Below are 16,024 nucleotides of genomic sequence, written 5' to 3'. Positions count from 1 at the left end.
CATGATCCCACATTATGATAATTGTCTTTCATATACTTTTGAATGCATGACCACACATTAAGTTGATTGTCTTCCATATACTTAACAATGCATGATACACTCTAGGATCATTTTTCTTCCAGATTCCGAAAGATCCACACATTCTGCGGTTCCTGCGGGCCCGGGATTTCCACATTGAAAAGGCCAGGGAAATGTTGGTTCACTCCTTAGCCTGGAGAAAGCTGCACAACATTGATCGGCTGCTGGAAACGTACACATGCCCTGATATCATTGAGAAGTACTATCCAGGTGGTTGGCACTACTTTGATAGAGGTCAGTGGACAATTACATCTTCTTTTCACTTGCTTCAATTGTATTAGGGTTGTGTGTACAGGATGTGTTTATTTGAATACACATGTGGATGTGCGTGTATATTTCATCCCTGATCAGTCCCTTTACGGTTGGTTGGGCAATAAGCAACAATGATAATAAAGTGTGTTGCATATTTTAAGAGTTATTGCATTAGTGTGCACCTACTTTGATTTATGAAAAGCACTTTGTGTTCCATTAGCTTTTACAGTAATATTTCTTTGAAGGCTTGAGTATATGGCATTAAAATTAACACCATTCTGTTGAAAAGCTACTTGCAGTATTCTGTGATTTATATGTGCAGAGGGAAGGCCATTGTACGTACTCCGACTTGGCCAGATGGATGTCAAGGGTCTTATGAGATCTGTTGGGGAAGAAGCCATCCTGAAACATGTAAGATGTGACTCACTAAACTCATAAGTAATTTTAGTAAACTTATCTTCCTGTTCACAAATTTTGAAGTGGTAGGCAGTGAGGTTCAGCACCTGATTGTTTTTTATAATGAAATTTGATGATTTCCTTTCAAACCAGCAAAGACCAGAAACAATCCGTGTCATATACAAGCTTGATTTAGCCTCAGAAATCTTCATTAACTCACTCAACCCTCAGTCAAAATGGCCGGGTTTCCCTCTCAAATCGCACTATTTTAAGCAGTTTTTAAAAAATCACAAAAAATCAACCACTCACCCTACAAACATAAAACACATACCAGTGGACAGATATAACAATGAATTTACTAAAAATGCTTACCTTAAGTGAAGGAACCACATGGTTTTGATGATATAGGTAATCCAATATGATACACATTGGCAGGAAAACAAAAAAAAAATTGAACACAGGTAATCCACTTCTTCATGCTCTGAATCCTCCTACACTGGTTCAGTCACACTCATGTACTCTTGGTTTGATGTGCTTATGATACTATTTATGCATGCTGTATATAAAAAGAGATCTGATGAGAATATATTGGAAAAAAACACAAAAAAGTGATTGCTGCTTGCAGTCTTGAAAAACACACTGGAAAACATTTGCAGGACTGTACACTCATTGGAAAAAAACACCACACAAACACTCTTTTTTACACAATGCACACACTGTAGACACTTCTGTGACACTGTTACTTGCTGTAGTCTTGTTTGGTGTGGTAGATTTTAAAACAGGGCACAGCACATAGGGCTTTCTGGCACTGTTGACACTGGAACTTGGTGCGCTGCACCCTGTTCTTCAGGTGCTCTCTGGTGGCTCCTCTTGCCTTCTCCCTGGCATAGCACACAACACAGTGCCTGTAGCCTGTGTTCTCCATGAAGTGTTGGTTCTTGCAGTCGAGGCGGTTGACTTCCTCGTTGACCGGGGCAGCAGCACGATTCTGCTCCTCATCATCCCCAACTGGAAGACTGGCGAGGTCGTAACACACTGATATGGCAAATTGTTCCAGTGTCAGTGGTTTTTTCCCCAGACTCCTCTGCAGCTTGTTGTAGAGGCAGTGAGACTGGATCATTGTGAGGGTCAAAAGGTGGAAGGCCAGCTTCTTCCACCATTTGATGGTCTTCCGGTGCATAGGCATGTATGAGATCATCTGGTCACTGCGGTCAACACCAGCCATATTGCCAATGTAGTCAACAACAGCCGTGGGTTTTCTCTTGTGTTCTGACCGTGATCTCACTGCAATCATTTCAGGGATGTGCTGAGTGGTTATCATATGCACATCCCTCTTGTCCTTCCACCTAATGACCATCACCTGATTCAGTCTCCTGTAGTCCATCTGGCCGCGGGCGAAGGCTCCAGTCACCAAATCCTTTGGCATGCCCACCCGGTTAGCCCGCACAGTGCCTACACATCCAGTGTTGACAGCAGTGAGACTGTGGGCCAAGGTGGGTGAGCAGTAGTAGTTGTCCACATAAAGGACATAGCCGCAGTCTTGCAGTTGGTCGAGGAGCCTGAAGACAACATCGTGGGGGCGGTTGCTGAGACCCGGCTTGTGGCAGTACACCTCAAGGTTCCACACATACCCCGAGGAGCTCTCACACAGCTCATACAGCTTGATGCCCCACTTGACCGGCTTGTCCTTCATGTAGACCCGGAAAGATGACCGGCCTCTCCAGGGGCAAAGGGCCTCGTCGATGCAGATATTCTGCTCCGGGATGTACACAGTCTTGAAGAGCTGAAACATGCAAACAGTTTTTACTATTGTGGACAATCACAATATGTATGATACAGCAAACCATCACCACTACTTCAGCTAATACTACCACTATCTACTAACATTTGCTATCATTTGAACTGATAATATTCAACAAGTGGGGAAGAATAAATAATAACACACACACACACACACACAACACACGCAACACACACATTCACACACATTCACACACACACAAGCATGCACACACACACACACACACACACACACACACACATTCAAAACAAACACACAAAAAAGAAAATAACTTACATGCACAAGGTGGTCAATCAATGGTCTCAGCTTGTGGAGTGGATCATGGTCAGGATGGTTTCGCTCCAGGAATGTCGAGTTGTCGTTCAGGTGGAAGAACGACAGGATGGCTCTGAACCTGTCGCGTTTCAACAGCTTGGAGGCAAATCCAGTCTTCACAACTGGATTAGTACACCAGTAGTCCACTATTCTTGGTTTCTTTACAATCCCCATGTGGATGAGGATAGCCAGAAATTTTCTGATTTCATCCAGTGTCACAGGCTTCCAGGTGTTGAACTGTGACCGTGGGGAAAGTTCTTCTCTTTGCTGTACCTGCTGGATATTTTTTGCAGCATAACGGTTTGTCTCTGTTTTCATGTGTTTTAGCATACTTTTATCAATGAAGAGACTGTAAAAATCAATTGGTTTGCAGTCCTCCCAAGGCGGCAATTTGAGGGGGCCCTGAAATCCTGGTGTCAAACCGAAGGGTGGGTTGAGTGGAAAATTGGCCAAATTTCTACTCCACTCATACATATAATCTGGATCTATATGATCATCAAACAGATTGTCCTGATCTATTTCCATCTCCTCGTGATCTTCTCCATTAGTTGGAGAATCAGCCGCTGCAGCAGGCGCACGTGTTGGTGTCGAGTTTCGCTGACCAGTCATTCCGCCTTCATCATCGTCAGTGTCCGCCACTTCGTCATCGTTTTCGTCAGGAATATAGTCAGAATCAGAGTCCAAAATTTCGTCACCTGCATCGTCGAACATTCCAACAACAGCATCTTCGTCATCAGACCCGGTTTCATGGATCAATTCGAGTGCTTGAGCCATTTTTATGTTCCGCACGAACCGGTTTCCACGTGGAGTCGCCATGTTGAAAACCAACTGGTGGTGAGCGCGAGGGTGGTTCACTTTTCAAACAAAGAAAACTGCTATAGAATGAACGAACAACGGTCTAAGGGAAGGAACTCGCAAGAAAAGTGTCTGATCTATCTGAAAACTGTGAGTTATCACCCTTAAAGTAAGATCGGTAACGTTAAAAAAGGATCAAAACCTGTCGTAACAATGCGTCCGACAGGATTTCAAGTGAGCGGAATAGTGTCGGAAACCGGCTGCCGACCAGATGCTGTTGAGTTAAATTAGCACATAGATTGATTCTTGTGGAGCCGTTTACCAGTGGCTAAAGGGAAGCAATCCATACAGAAATGATTTAATTTCAACAGTTGTCGTCTCCCAAAGTCTTAGAAAGTGAAGTTGTTCATTGCTGGTGGAATCCAAGAGCTGCCATTGCGACATGAACTGACAGGCAGCATGTTGACATTGTGACTTATTCGAGTTGAATATTTTACTTTACCAGCATGCCTGTTCTCTCTTTTAACTTGTACTCTTCTCAGTTCTGTCCTTGTATCTTTCAGTCTGCCTGTCTTCCCTAAATGTATGTCTTTTCCCATTTGGCTTGTTTTGAATTTTATTTTAGTGGGCCTATATTGTTTATGAAGAATAACGCTTTTCACTTTTAATCTTTTTTTTTCTTTCTTTTTTTTAATTTACTGAGAGAATATGTAAAATCGTCATTATGTGTGTCAGTATGTATGTATGCCTCTCTCTGTCATATATATATATATATATATATATATATATATATATATATATATGTATGTATGTATGTATGTATATATATGCATAGTTTCAAAGATATTTTACCAATTTTCATGACAGGTGTTGGCGAAGAATGAGGAAGGTCTGATGCTAGCTGCAGAAGCAACAAACAAGAGAGGATATCCTGTCAGGTAAGAGCAATGCAGGTGGTGATTTTATGCTGTGAGTGGTACAATGTTTTCCCTTGTCAGATTAGCACACACTGTAATCCTGATCTTGCTTCAGCTTAATGAGACAGACTGGCATGGTCAGTAACTGTTGATTTGTCTTTTACAGTGCATGCACATGTATTGTGGACTTGGACGGTCTGAGCATGAGGCATTTGTGGAGACCTGGTATCCGTGCATTGCTGCGCATCATTGAAATTGTGGAGGCCAACTACCCTGAGACCATGGGCAGGCTGCTCATTGTACGGGCCCCCAGGGTCTTCCCCGTCCTCTGGACTCTCGTTTCGCCCTTCATCGATGAGAACACCCGTCGCAAGTTCATGATCTATGGTGGGAAGGACTATCTGGGTGCTGGAGGCCTGATTGAGTTTGTGGAGAAGCAGTACATTCCTGACTTCTTAGGGGGTGATTGCTATGTGAGTGCCTCATGTTGTCTTTTCCATGTGATTTTAATTTCAGTAAGCACTGTACATGTTTTCATTTCGTTGTTGATGAATTGTGAATTTAGCAAGGGTGCCGTGCTCTGTTATGTGAGTGTGGAAGTTTTCTAAATTGCATGACTGTTGTTATTTAGAGCTTATACATAGTCAGAGTGTTCTAGTTTGAGATATGAACTTACTTTCTGACCTGCAGTGTGGAGTGCCAGAAGGAGGGTTGGTGCCAAAGTCCATGTATCAGGAGGAGTTGATAGATCGCTCACCGGATGAACCTTCCAGCCTCAGTCCAAACAGTCTCTATCAGACTGCACATGTTGTCAAAGACTTTCCAAATGAGGTATGTTCTCCCTCACTCTATGAGTCTTCCACTTCGTCTTCCTTTTATGTATAGTCAGTTATTTTGATAACAAAAAGAAAAACAAAAAAGAGACAAGGCCTTCATGACTCACATGTGATGTACACTTAATTTGATAAATGAATCATTAAAAACCAAAAAAACCAAAACAAAACAAAAAAACCAACAACACTGTAAAGCTAAACTGTTCACTTGGCAAAAAGACAACCATTCATGTTGCCTTGACCTCTGATCTCTAAATTTACAACACAATTATGTTCTGGCCCAAGCCAACCACTGTTTGGATGAATAACTGAAGCTCTATCGTGTTTCTACATTTTTCCGATTTTGCTATGGTTTGGCCTTGACCATTGACCACTTTACCTTGACTCTTTACATGGGTTTTGTTCTCACCATGACCAGTTATGATTCAAAATTTGATGACGATTCTATATAAGATTTTCTCTCTCTTTAAAAAGGAAACTTTTCTTTCCAGTATTATAGCCCACATTGTGACCTTGAACTTGTAATTTTGAATTTCTTTAGGGATCAGGCTGTACCCATGACAAGTCACAGTACCAGGTTTGATAAAAGGCTCTGTCCTGGGCCCTGTTCTTTTTGTTCTCCTTTTTTGTTCTCTGCTCCTCTTTCTGATTTCATTTCTGGTCATTCTGTTCTTTACCACTCTTTTGCTGATGAAATTCAGCTACAAAAGTCTGCAGAACCAAACCAATTGGACAGTCTGATTTAGTCAGTGCAGGACTGCATTCTCGATGTTAGCTCCTGGATGACATTCAACAAACTAAAGTTAAATGATGACAAAACTGAAGCTATGATTATTTCCTCTGTAAGAATGTCCACATCTATTTCTTTTCCAGCCATTATACAGTCTGTTGTGGTTGTTGATGCCACAGTTCAGTTTCCTAAATCAGCAAGGAACCTTGGAGTCTTTCTTGACTCAAATCTCAGTATGCAGGCTCAGGTAGTAAAATCTGCATAGTCAGTTGTGAACTATGTCGCGTTAACTCTATCTGTCAGTACCTTTCTGTTGAAACTAGAAAAAACTATTTCTGCTTTTGTGCTGTCATGAATAGACTACTGTAATTCTCTTCTCTTAGGCTGTCCATATAATCTTCTTCAGCGAATTCAAATACTTAAAAACAATGCTGCCCATCAGACTTGAGTCCCAAGTACTGATCACATTTCTCCCCACCTCTGCACTCAGCATTCGCTCCCCATCAAAGCGAAAATTAAATACAAAGTTGCATGTCTCTGCTATTCTGCTTTCCACTCTGCAGGACATACCTAATTTTCTGACCTTATTAATGTTTACACTCCCTCAAGAAATATCCGCTCTCTTTGACTGTTACCTTTCGAAACTTTCATGTGTCAGTACAAGAACCTAGAACCTTTGGTGAACATTCTTTCCTCTTTGCTGTTCCTTACATCTGGAACAACCTTCCTCATGTCCGTGCATCTGATTCTATCTCTGCATTTCACTCTTAACTAAAAACTCATCTTTTTAAAACCTGTCATTAAGCACTCTCAGCTTCCTTCTTTTCCAACACCATCCATGTCAGTTCACTTTGAATGCATGAAGAGTGGGAGAGGGGGAGGGAGGAGTTTTAAGAAAGGGTGGTCATGAATGATTATGTCATTTCTAATTTTTTCTTTCATGCAAAGCCTCCTTAGCTCTTAGAGAGAAAGAGCTCTGTATAAGTATACATTAGTAGTAGTAGTAAAGATTGATGTAAAATACAGCCTCTGTCAAATGTGATCTATTTTGCCAAATAATGGCCTTGACCTTCGACCATATGTCTACCATATCATCATAAAGCAGATGACTTCAAAGGTCTTACTCATACCCACCATCCTACCAGTTTTGGTTCTGTACCACTTGTAGAAGCCAAGAAAATGCTAATGTTAATAGTTTACCATGGACACATACACACACATAAGGTTATTACAAAGACTCATTTTGTTTACAGAAATGAAATGATAAAATGAAAATAAAATGCTTTATCATTTTGGAAAAAAACAGCTTATGAATAGAAAGCTCTTTTCAAGTATTTGGAAGTTGAATAAACAGAAGGGGAAAAAAAAAAGCTAGGAGAATTAAGGACAAGGAAAATGTATATGTTTGATCATGGCCCGTAAAAGCTGTACGGAGAGGTTTGCAGTGTTATATGTGCATGTCCATTAAAGTCTGTTCAGTCTCAAAGAATAAGATTCACATCCATGTCCATGTCTCCGGTAGGTGCTGATCCAAGTGCCTCAGCGAGGCTCGGTCATCACTTGGGACTTTGACATACTGAAGGGTGACGTGACCTTCACTGTGTTCCGCTGCAAGCAGTCCATCGACCAGGACCCTGTGCATCAGCATCACGTCAGTGGAGCCACTGGTGGCATTGGGTCTGTGCAATTCATTGACAAAAACATGACTGTTGGAGTGGACTTGAGCATAGTGGAGCCTCCACATATATGCCGGGATGGTGACAGTGTTCAGGTATGTGTGTGCTTATGTCATTTTTTTTTTTTTTTCTGTATGTGAATGAAAGCTGTTTTTTTGCTTTTTGTTTTAATAGATATTTTTCTCCTTGCACATTTTCTGATTACGACACACCTGTTTGTTATGCAGGGTTCTCATGTAACCAGCCAGTCAGGGAGCTACATTCTGCAGTGGAAGTATTTTGACTCTGCCAAGGCATCTTTTGACTTCCCTCTGTCGTCTCACAAGTCCAAAGTCATGTATTACACAGAGCTGCTTCCTTCAGAGGTTTTCAGGTACTGTTCACTGTAATTTTTCTCAGAACGTATGCTGTAGATGTTGCAGTCAAGTCATTGTGTGGAGCTTAAAAATGACTAGATCGCTGGCAAGAGGGTCACAGATTGATTTAGATATTTCATTAGAACATGCCCATGTATATATTGTTATCATATTCGTCATTTATTAGATGGATTCCCCTGTCTCCTCGACGAAAGCGGCAGTATGTCACAGGTCCTCCAGTCCTCCGTACAGCTTCCGGGCTGCTGGGATTGTGTCAGGCCAGGTTTTCTCTCAGAGCGCTTGGTAGAGCGGGCAGGACTGCAGCAGATGTTCTGTTGTCTGGCTGCCTGTTCTGCAGGGGCACTGCTCTGCGTCGCCAATATGGAGTTTCGTGTATAGGTGGTGTTTGAGGCGGTTGTGACCTGTCCTGAGCCTGAAATGGCTATCTGCTCTTGATGAGTCAGCAGGTAGTGCGGGTCTGCTCTGTTTTTTTTCATGGATGCTGCTGCTTCCACTTGTTCTGCAGCTTGGCCTTAATGATGGTCCTGGATTCAGAATAGCTGGTAGACCTGTTCATCTGCTCTTTCGTAGTGCCCTCCTTTGCCAGGGAGTCAGCAGTCTCGTTGCCAAACACGTTGCAGTGGGAGGGTGACTGTGACTTATGAAGAGGGAGGCGAGAGAGGAGGACAGATCGTTCAGTTCTGGATCTCTGTTGGACCACAGGGCCTGCAAGATGGACAGGGCGTTGGTCAGGAAGACAACATTGTGGCTGGCATAGGGGCTGAACTCGATGTGGGCTGCTGCTGTATATTATTCCAAATGATTTGTTTGTAATAAGTACTGGAGAAAAGGCACTGAATGAAATAGTGTGACATTCTCTGAGGGAGTTCTTCACTTTCGTTTTGTGTTGATGAACTTATTTTGTGCCTAATACAGTTTTGACAATCTTTTCTTTCTGATTTGTTTTGGTTTGATACACTTTAATTTCACCCAAAATGTGATGAATGAAATGCTAACCTGTTCAAGAATATTTTATAGAATGAAGGGTATGCTTGTGTTTTCCCATTGCGTTTTCTCAGAGGGTCAATGAGCAGTCTCCAGTCCTGTCAGAGTGGCTTCTCCTCTCTCAGCATTGGCACATCTCACAGCAGCACTTCGGGTTTGGGATCCAGTGCTTCAAGGTGACTGACCATGGGAATGTAGTCTCCCCTTGCCCTGTTGTGCCACTGACAGTGTGCTTTCTGTGTACACCACTACTTTGCTTGAGGGGCTGCCACAGTATACTGTGCTGACTTTGTGTCAGGCTGTGTGTGTGTGGCAGGGTTGTGTTGCATTGAGTGTTTTAGTGTGCATGTTTTTAATTATCATCAGTATAGCTTGTGATTGAAACTATTGGTTGTCTCTGTTCCTTCATTTTCAGAACATATAACATTTTTTTCTTAAGCTTTCTCTATCTCTCTACATACATTTGTGTATGTATTTATTTATATTTAAAACTGTATGCTTGATAATTTATCAATAAACTTATCACCTTTTCTCCCAGTAATGTGCATATATTTTTTTAGCCTGTGTTCTGACAGTGCCTGCTAGTATGAAAAAAATTTTTTTAGAAAGATTTTGAATGAGTTCTATGTGAATGAGTTCTATGCTGGCATGACAGTGTATTTGTACAGATTCAGATTGTGAATTTTTATGGTTAGGAAAGTGCTATTTGAACATAAAATCAAGTTCAGTGGGTATTGATTCCCCCAAAGAAAATGTCAGAACCTTTTAATTAATTTGCTTTAATTTTCTTGATAATTTATTGCCAAATAGACAGCGCTTTGGTATGAATCTTTGTTCCTGAACATAATTTTAAATTTGCATTCACAAATTTTAATGCAAGTGTAGTACTATCTTTCATTCGATGGGACATTGCTATTATATTGATGATAAATCAGTTGCTGTTGAAAATCATGAAATGAATACAGGCGCTGATTTTCTTCATTTTTGTTTTGCTTTTGTTTGCTTGCATTTTTCTGTTAAGAAATGCAGAATGTTTCAGTGTTTGTCTCATGTGCCAGACAACATTTTGAAAGTGAAACTGGGCAAATCAGGTCTACTGAAGCCAGCAAATTAGTTTCTGGATTTACTCCTGTTTTCGTCTTGCTTATGCCTTCAATCTAATTCTTCAAAACTATGCCACCTTTTATTTCTTCTTTTTTTTGTCTCCATTTAATAGTAGTGGCTTTTATGTAGGGCTCTTGTCTCACTGTGGCTAAAATCTTTATTTCTCACTTTTTGTGTGATGCTTTGTGTTCCTGGAAAAACCCCACATAAAACAAGAACAAAGCAAACTAACAAAAGAGGAAGGAGAAAAAAATCACCCCCTTTCCTCCACCAATATATTTACTGTGCAGTAATATATCTGGATATTTGAAGTTTGGTGATGGTTCTTTGAGATGATGTTATCTTAATTATATATTTGGATTAAAACATTCAATTTGTTTGATGATTTTACATTTGAAATGTTTCCCATTTTTTTGCATAACTTTTTATATTGTTTCAATAATTGTGTGGTTTGGTTTTGGTTTGTGACAGACATATGTGTGGCTGTCTGAAACACTGTTGGACTAGTTGACGATTGCTGATCCAAGTAAAAAGTTATGTTAACAGCTCCTGTTGATTACACATGTTAACGAGATTTTCAGGAAGGATTTTGAGACACCTTCATGAATGCACATTCTTGCATACACATGCTTACACACTTGTCTGTGTATACACACATACATGCATGCACACACTCACAAACTCATGCATGTGCATGCACAATAAATGCTTGCAGAATCCTGTCCGCTTGTTTGCACAGCATATACTATTGTTTGGATTTTTACAGTTTTCAAGTGATTTAAAAAAAAACAGACAGTGCATTGTTCTATTGATTATTTTTGCTTCTTGCAATTTCCATTTTCTTTTGTAAATTTCAGGCAGAGACATTGAGTGTGTGAGGGGGTGGGGGTTGTCACAAGTGCTAGCAAATTAAATCCCTGAAAATAATTATTATCGTAAATTAGACAAAAAGTTTGGATCAAGAGGAGACACCAATACTATAGTGCCAAAATAGATCAAATAATTGGTGCCAGCCGCTTCTCCATTTCATCCACATACCACTTATTCCCATTTTTCTTCGCTTGTTAGTATTATATTTCTAGGAATGTGATGTTTGATTATATTGGGTTCCTGTTTTGAAATCTTTTTTTGTGTTGTTTTTTTTTTTTTTTCCAAGTGTCTTCATATTTCATTATTTTCTGTAGTGTGAACAAAGGGTTTTTGTATTGGTACTTTTGCTAAGAGTTCGGTATCTTCTTGCAGTTGCTTCAGTCTGGAATTGTGTACTGAATAGTCAGTCTTAGGTTGTAACGATTGCTTCTTTATCGTAATAGATTTTAAGTCAGAGAATAGGCAACTCCACATACATGTATATGTATACATAAGCATAGATCCACGAATAATTTTTCTTGCTTATTTTTATGTCATAGTTTTGAAAGGGCTTATTGATTATTCACTGTGGCTATAGCATTGTTTTGTTTTGTTTTATTACTGTCATAAATGTTATTATCTCTTTGATAAAACCAACAACAACAGTGCAGTTCCATCCCATTGTAAACCATAGAATATGTCATTACTATAGCATTATTTGCGTTTATTTTGTTAAATGAAGATGATATTATGACAAAGGATGGGTTGTTTACTTGCACTTATTTTAAAAACAAAACAACAAAAAACAAAGCAATTTTGAGTTTGGTCTGCAGACTGGGAATTAATTTCTTTTTCAGTGTTTGCTATTGTATACAAGCAATTTGACTGTCATGAAAAATGTCATTAACCTGATGTTCTTGCTTGCATGTGCATGTTGGGGAGTTGGGTGTCTCTGTTTGCATGATGAAGCAATTTTGTAAGGTACCATGAGATCATATGGAAAAAGAGAGTGATATTAAATGCATTGAACTTTACCTTTTTGTGGTAAGTGTATGTTGGAACAAGTTCTCTTCAGTATTTGCCCCCCATCCCCCACCCCCCACCCCCCCCCAAACTCTTACCTCTCCAAATGTTGTGATCTGAGTGTAAAGTATAAGGTGTGTAAATGAAGTGTTGCATCTGTACTTATCTTTATTACATGATGTTGAATATGTCTACAGACTTGCTTTGTGATGTTGTTGGTGACCTGCATTCTTTCAATGGTGTCATCATGTTTAAATGTGTCTGTATCCTTTTCTCTCCCTTTTTTTTCTTATAGATATGGGCCCCGGGTTTTCCTGTAAGTGGTGTGTGGAGAATGTTGTGATTGTCTTGCTAGATGTGGTGTGCACAGACTAACAGAAAAGCTTAAGAACTTTTGGTTATCTCTGTCCGTCTAACTAGAATTATTTAATAATAATAATGGTGACATAAGAACCTGTCCTCAAACTCTCTCTCTCTCTCTGTCTCTCTCTCTCTCTCTCTCTCTCTCTCTCTCTCATCCACTTTTCCCCCCTTTCTGCTCCATATCTGCATCCTTTCTGCCCTTCTGAATCTTTCTGTCTCTGGCAGTTGTTGGTATTCACATCAGTGTTAAAATATCTCTTTGGTACTGTATGCTTGCCAGTGGCTTTTTGTTTGCTCTATTCCTATTGGAATCTCTTTGTGCGTTTTTGTTTTTTCTTTAAATCTTTCTGTGCTGCTTTTTCCCATTTCTGCTCTATTTGTCTTCCTGTTGCCTGTTTCAGTGTCTGCATGTTGTTGTTTTTCAGTTTGTGTGGTTTTTTTTTTTTCCGTTCTCTTTGCGTGTCTCTATCATCTGTCTCCTACATCTCTGCTTGATTTTTCTTACTGTTCCCTGCTTCTCCCGGTTCCATGTCAGTCGTATCTTGTCTGGTTTTTCTGTCTGAATAGATGGTTCATTAGACACTGGTGTGTGTTTCTCACAGCTTTGAGTGAAACCAGCCTTTTGGAATGGCATAAAAATGAAAATTAAACAAAATCTTTATAAAAAGCAGTGATTTTGAGTATACTTTCATGAAATATGTTTCGTTTGACTTGATTTATGTATCAAAGCATACCTGGCTTGAAAAGAGAAATAGTATAGATTTAGAAAAATACATAAAAAAAAACACATCTCAGTTTCCTCATTCCTCCCCCCCAAGCACCCCCACCCCACCCCCCACACCCCCTGCCGCACCCCCCACCCAGCCATACTTTTTGCTAATGAGAAGCCAAGCCCAAAAATGGTGCCTGTGCAGTCAGCTTGATCGTAAGCAACTGCCAGCATGATTTGATTTGATTTGAGGAGGCCTGATCATTTAAAAAAAAAAAAAAAAAAAGACTTAAGGAATGATTTGGTATTGTCAGAAACTATTGAAAAGGAAATGTGTACATGAGAGCAACAGATACTTTGAGAACATAAAGATTTTTTGGGGGGGTATGGTGTCAGATAGTCTATATTGAAAAATTTGAATACCAATAATCAGTTTTTCACGTTTCTGTCAGTTGCATTGTTTCACTCAAATCTGCAAGAATCGTATATCGGTGCTGAATCAGTTAGCTGTATCTTAGTCCTTGTGTTTTCTGCTTCTTCACTTCCTGCTTCTCCCAGTCCCAACTGCTACCATTCCCTCTCTTGCTGTGACCAAATGCCCTCTTCCTCTTTAACTGGCAAGTGTACTGTTCTCAAGATCCCATACTGAGAAAGCAATTACTACACAGACATTACCATGCTTCATTTGTGCACAAGTTGGCAGGGATTTTTATCTTGTTTAAAACAGATGTTCACATGGGCATGAATAAAAACAAAAACAAAAAAAACAAAAAAGAAAGAAAGAAAAAAGGGAGTAACAAAAACACATACAAACTGAAAATGAATGTCTTAGCTGATTGAATTTACTCCAGTGGTACTTAATAATGTCCCATTTTCGCCTGTCTTTTCATTTTCTCTTACGTATTTAGGGTAAATTATGTGTTTTACAATACTGAGTTAGACTTTAGGAGAGGGGTCTGACTTGAATTCTGAGCATCGAGGCTACAGACTTGCTCCCATCCTTCCCAGTAAGGCCAGTTGTTTATGGCTGCCAGAAAAGAGAGCACGAGTCACCACTGGTGTGGGTAATTGAAATTAGTTTCAACGCTGTAGTCTTTTCTTCTGTTTTCAACCAGTAGGATTTCTCAGTTTCATCTTTACCGATCTGTATTTTAACAGGACAAAAGTCCCAGTCTGTACTGGCTTGGTGCATCAGTGAGTCATGTTTATTTATCTATTTCAGAGAAACAGAAATCTGTTGCATGTAGGGTGCTTGGTGTGTGTTCATTAATTTGTGATATTTGTCTCTGTGAAGAAAAGAGTACCCTATGTTATGCTTTCAGATTATTTGCTGTGTTGGATAGTAATATTGGTGTTGGGGAAACAAAGGCAAAAACAACAACAACAAAAAAAAAAGGAAAAGGTTGTGATCATTGTGAATGTTTGAAACCCTTGATTCTTCTTTTCACTCCTCTTCTTTTCTAACTGCCCATGATTGCTTCATCAAGAAGTATGCAGGTGAACATGCGTGTTTACTCATGCTGTCTGGTTCTGCCTCTGCATCTCTTTAAACAATTTTGGGCATTTTCTCTCATCTTCTGTCGTCTCTGGTGACGAGTTGTTCGGTATGTTGGGCATGGTGTGGCTAAATTTACAGAAAATCATTTATTGTGGAAAGTGTCTGTGTTTCTCAGTGTTAAGGAAAAATAAAAGGATTTTTTTTTTTCATGACATAAAGATAAGAGGTTATTCCTGGGTGATTGTGATGGGCAGGTTGTGAGCTTCATTGAACTGCATTGTCTGTATAAGGAACTGTATTTTTGTATTCAATAACATACTGTCCAGGTGATGAAATCTTATCCAGTGGGACACGAGGATCAGACTTAAACTCTAAATCTGTGCCTTATATTGTAAATATTTAAAACACACAAAGAATAAAGGAAATTACCCACCGCTTTTAGTTTTTTTCTTTTTTCTTTTTTGTTCCTGCTGCATATCAGAATGATTTGGGAATGAAATATTTATGATTTGTGATCTTGTTTAACTACTTTTCTTGTTCACATTACTATTTTTGGTGCTCACTTTTGTAAGATTATGAGCCACATTATGAGTCACATAGAAAACCATTCAAGATGTATAGAAAAATTTGCACAAACTTATATTGTCATAACTTTTCAGGAAAGAAAACTTTATATCACCATTATTGTGGGAGAAAATTTTGAATGCATGTGTACAAACACACAGATACACATGCTGTATTCTATTCTTAAGATAGCAGTGGTCTAGAAACAAATGTTGCTTAATAATTTGAGGAACCTAGCCAAGTCGATCATGCAGGCAAACCACCTAAGACTTTTTTGTCTTTCTTCCTTTGCATCAGATAACTACAAGATTTATATTCAGTTGTTTGTTTAAAGCACATTGACTTTTGTGGCATTATTCATTTATCTGCTTGCATATTAGCTTGTTTCCTTTGTTTCATAATAGCAACAAAACAAAACAAACAAAATTTATGCATATCTGGTGATATATTCATATCTTTTGGGATACATACATTGATATTACTGTTCTTTTTATATAAGGTGTATGGGGTGGAGACAGGGAGTCTTTTTTTCTTTCTTTTTTTTTTCTTTTTTTTTTTTTCTTTTCTTCTTCTTTCTTCTTTCCTTTTCTTTTTATTTAATTTATCATATTTGTTTATTTCCTTTATCCCCGTAGTATGTAAATCTAATAAAGACATACACTTATTGTTTGCTGTGCTTATATAAAATGTTTAATACATAAATGACATATTCTTTTTTTTTTCTTTAATGTATATAGAAAAACATTTTTCTTTCTTTCTT

General features: G+C 39.2%; 1 protein-coding gene across 2 annotated transcripts in view; it reads left to right on the top strand.

The window, feature by feature from the left end:
* Nucleotides 1-16,024, top strand: part of LOC143292429 (SEC14-like protein 1) — a 37,482-nt gene that overhangs the window by 13,696 nt on the left and 7,762 nt on the right. The window contains exons 7-15 of one of the 2 annotated variants that reach the window (XM_076602701.1): nt 123-312; nt 653-741; nt 4,505-4,575; nt 4,721-5,027; nt 5,245-5,385; nt 7,640-7,888; nt 8,021-8,166; nt 9,229-9,330; nt 12,426-12,446. In XM_076602701.1, coding sequence (XP_076458816.1) covers nt 123-312; nt 653-741; nt 4,505-4,575; nt 4,721-5,027; nt 5,245-5,385; nt 7,640-7,888; nt 8,021-8,166; nt 9,229-9,330; nt 12,426-12,446 — 1,316 coding nt within the window. The remainder of the gene's footprint in view (nt 1-122; nt 313-652; nt 742-4,504; nt 4,576-4,720; nt 5,028-5,244; nt 5,386-7,639; nt 7,889-8,020; nt 8,167-9,228; nt 9,331-12,425; nt 12,447-16,024) is intronic. The other variant, XM_076602702.1, reaches the window with a different exon arrangement.

Source organism: Babylonia areolata, chromosome 18, assembly GCF_041734735.1.
Source record: "Babylonia areolata isolate BAREFJ2019XMU chromosome 18, ASM4173473v1, whole genome shotgun sequence".
Lineage (NCBI taxonomy): Eukaryota > Metazoa > Mollusca > Gastropoda > Neogastropoda > Buccinidae > Babylonia > Babylonia areolata.
Note: the sequence above shows the minus strand (reverse complement) of the source record. Positions and strands in the feature narration are given on the sequence as shown.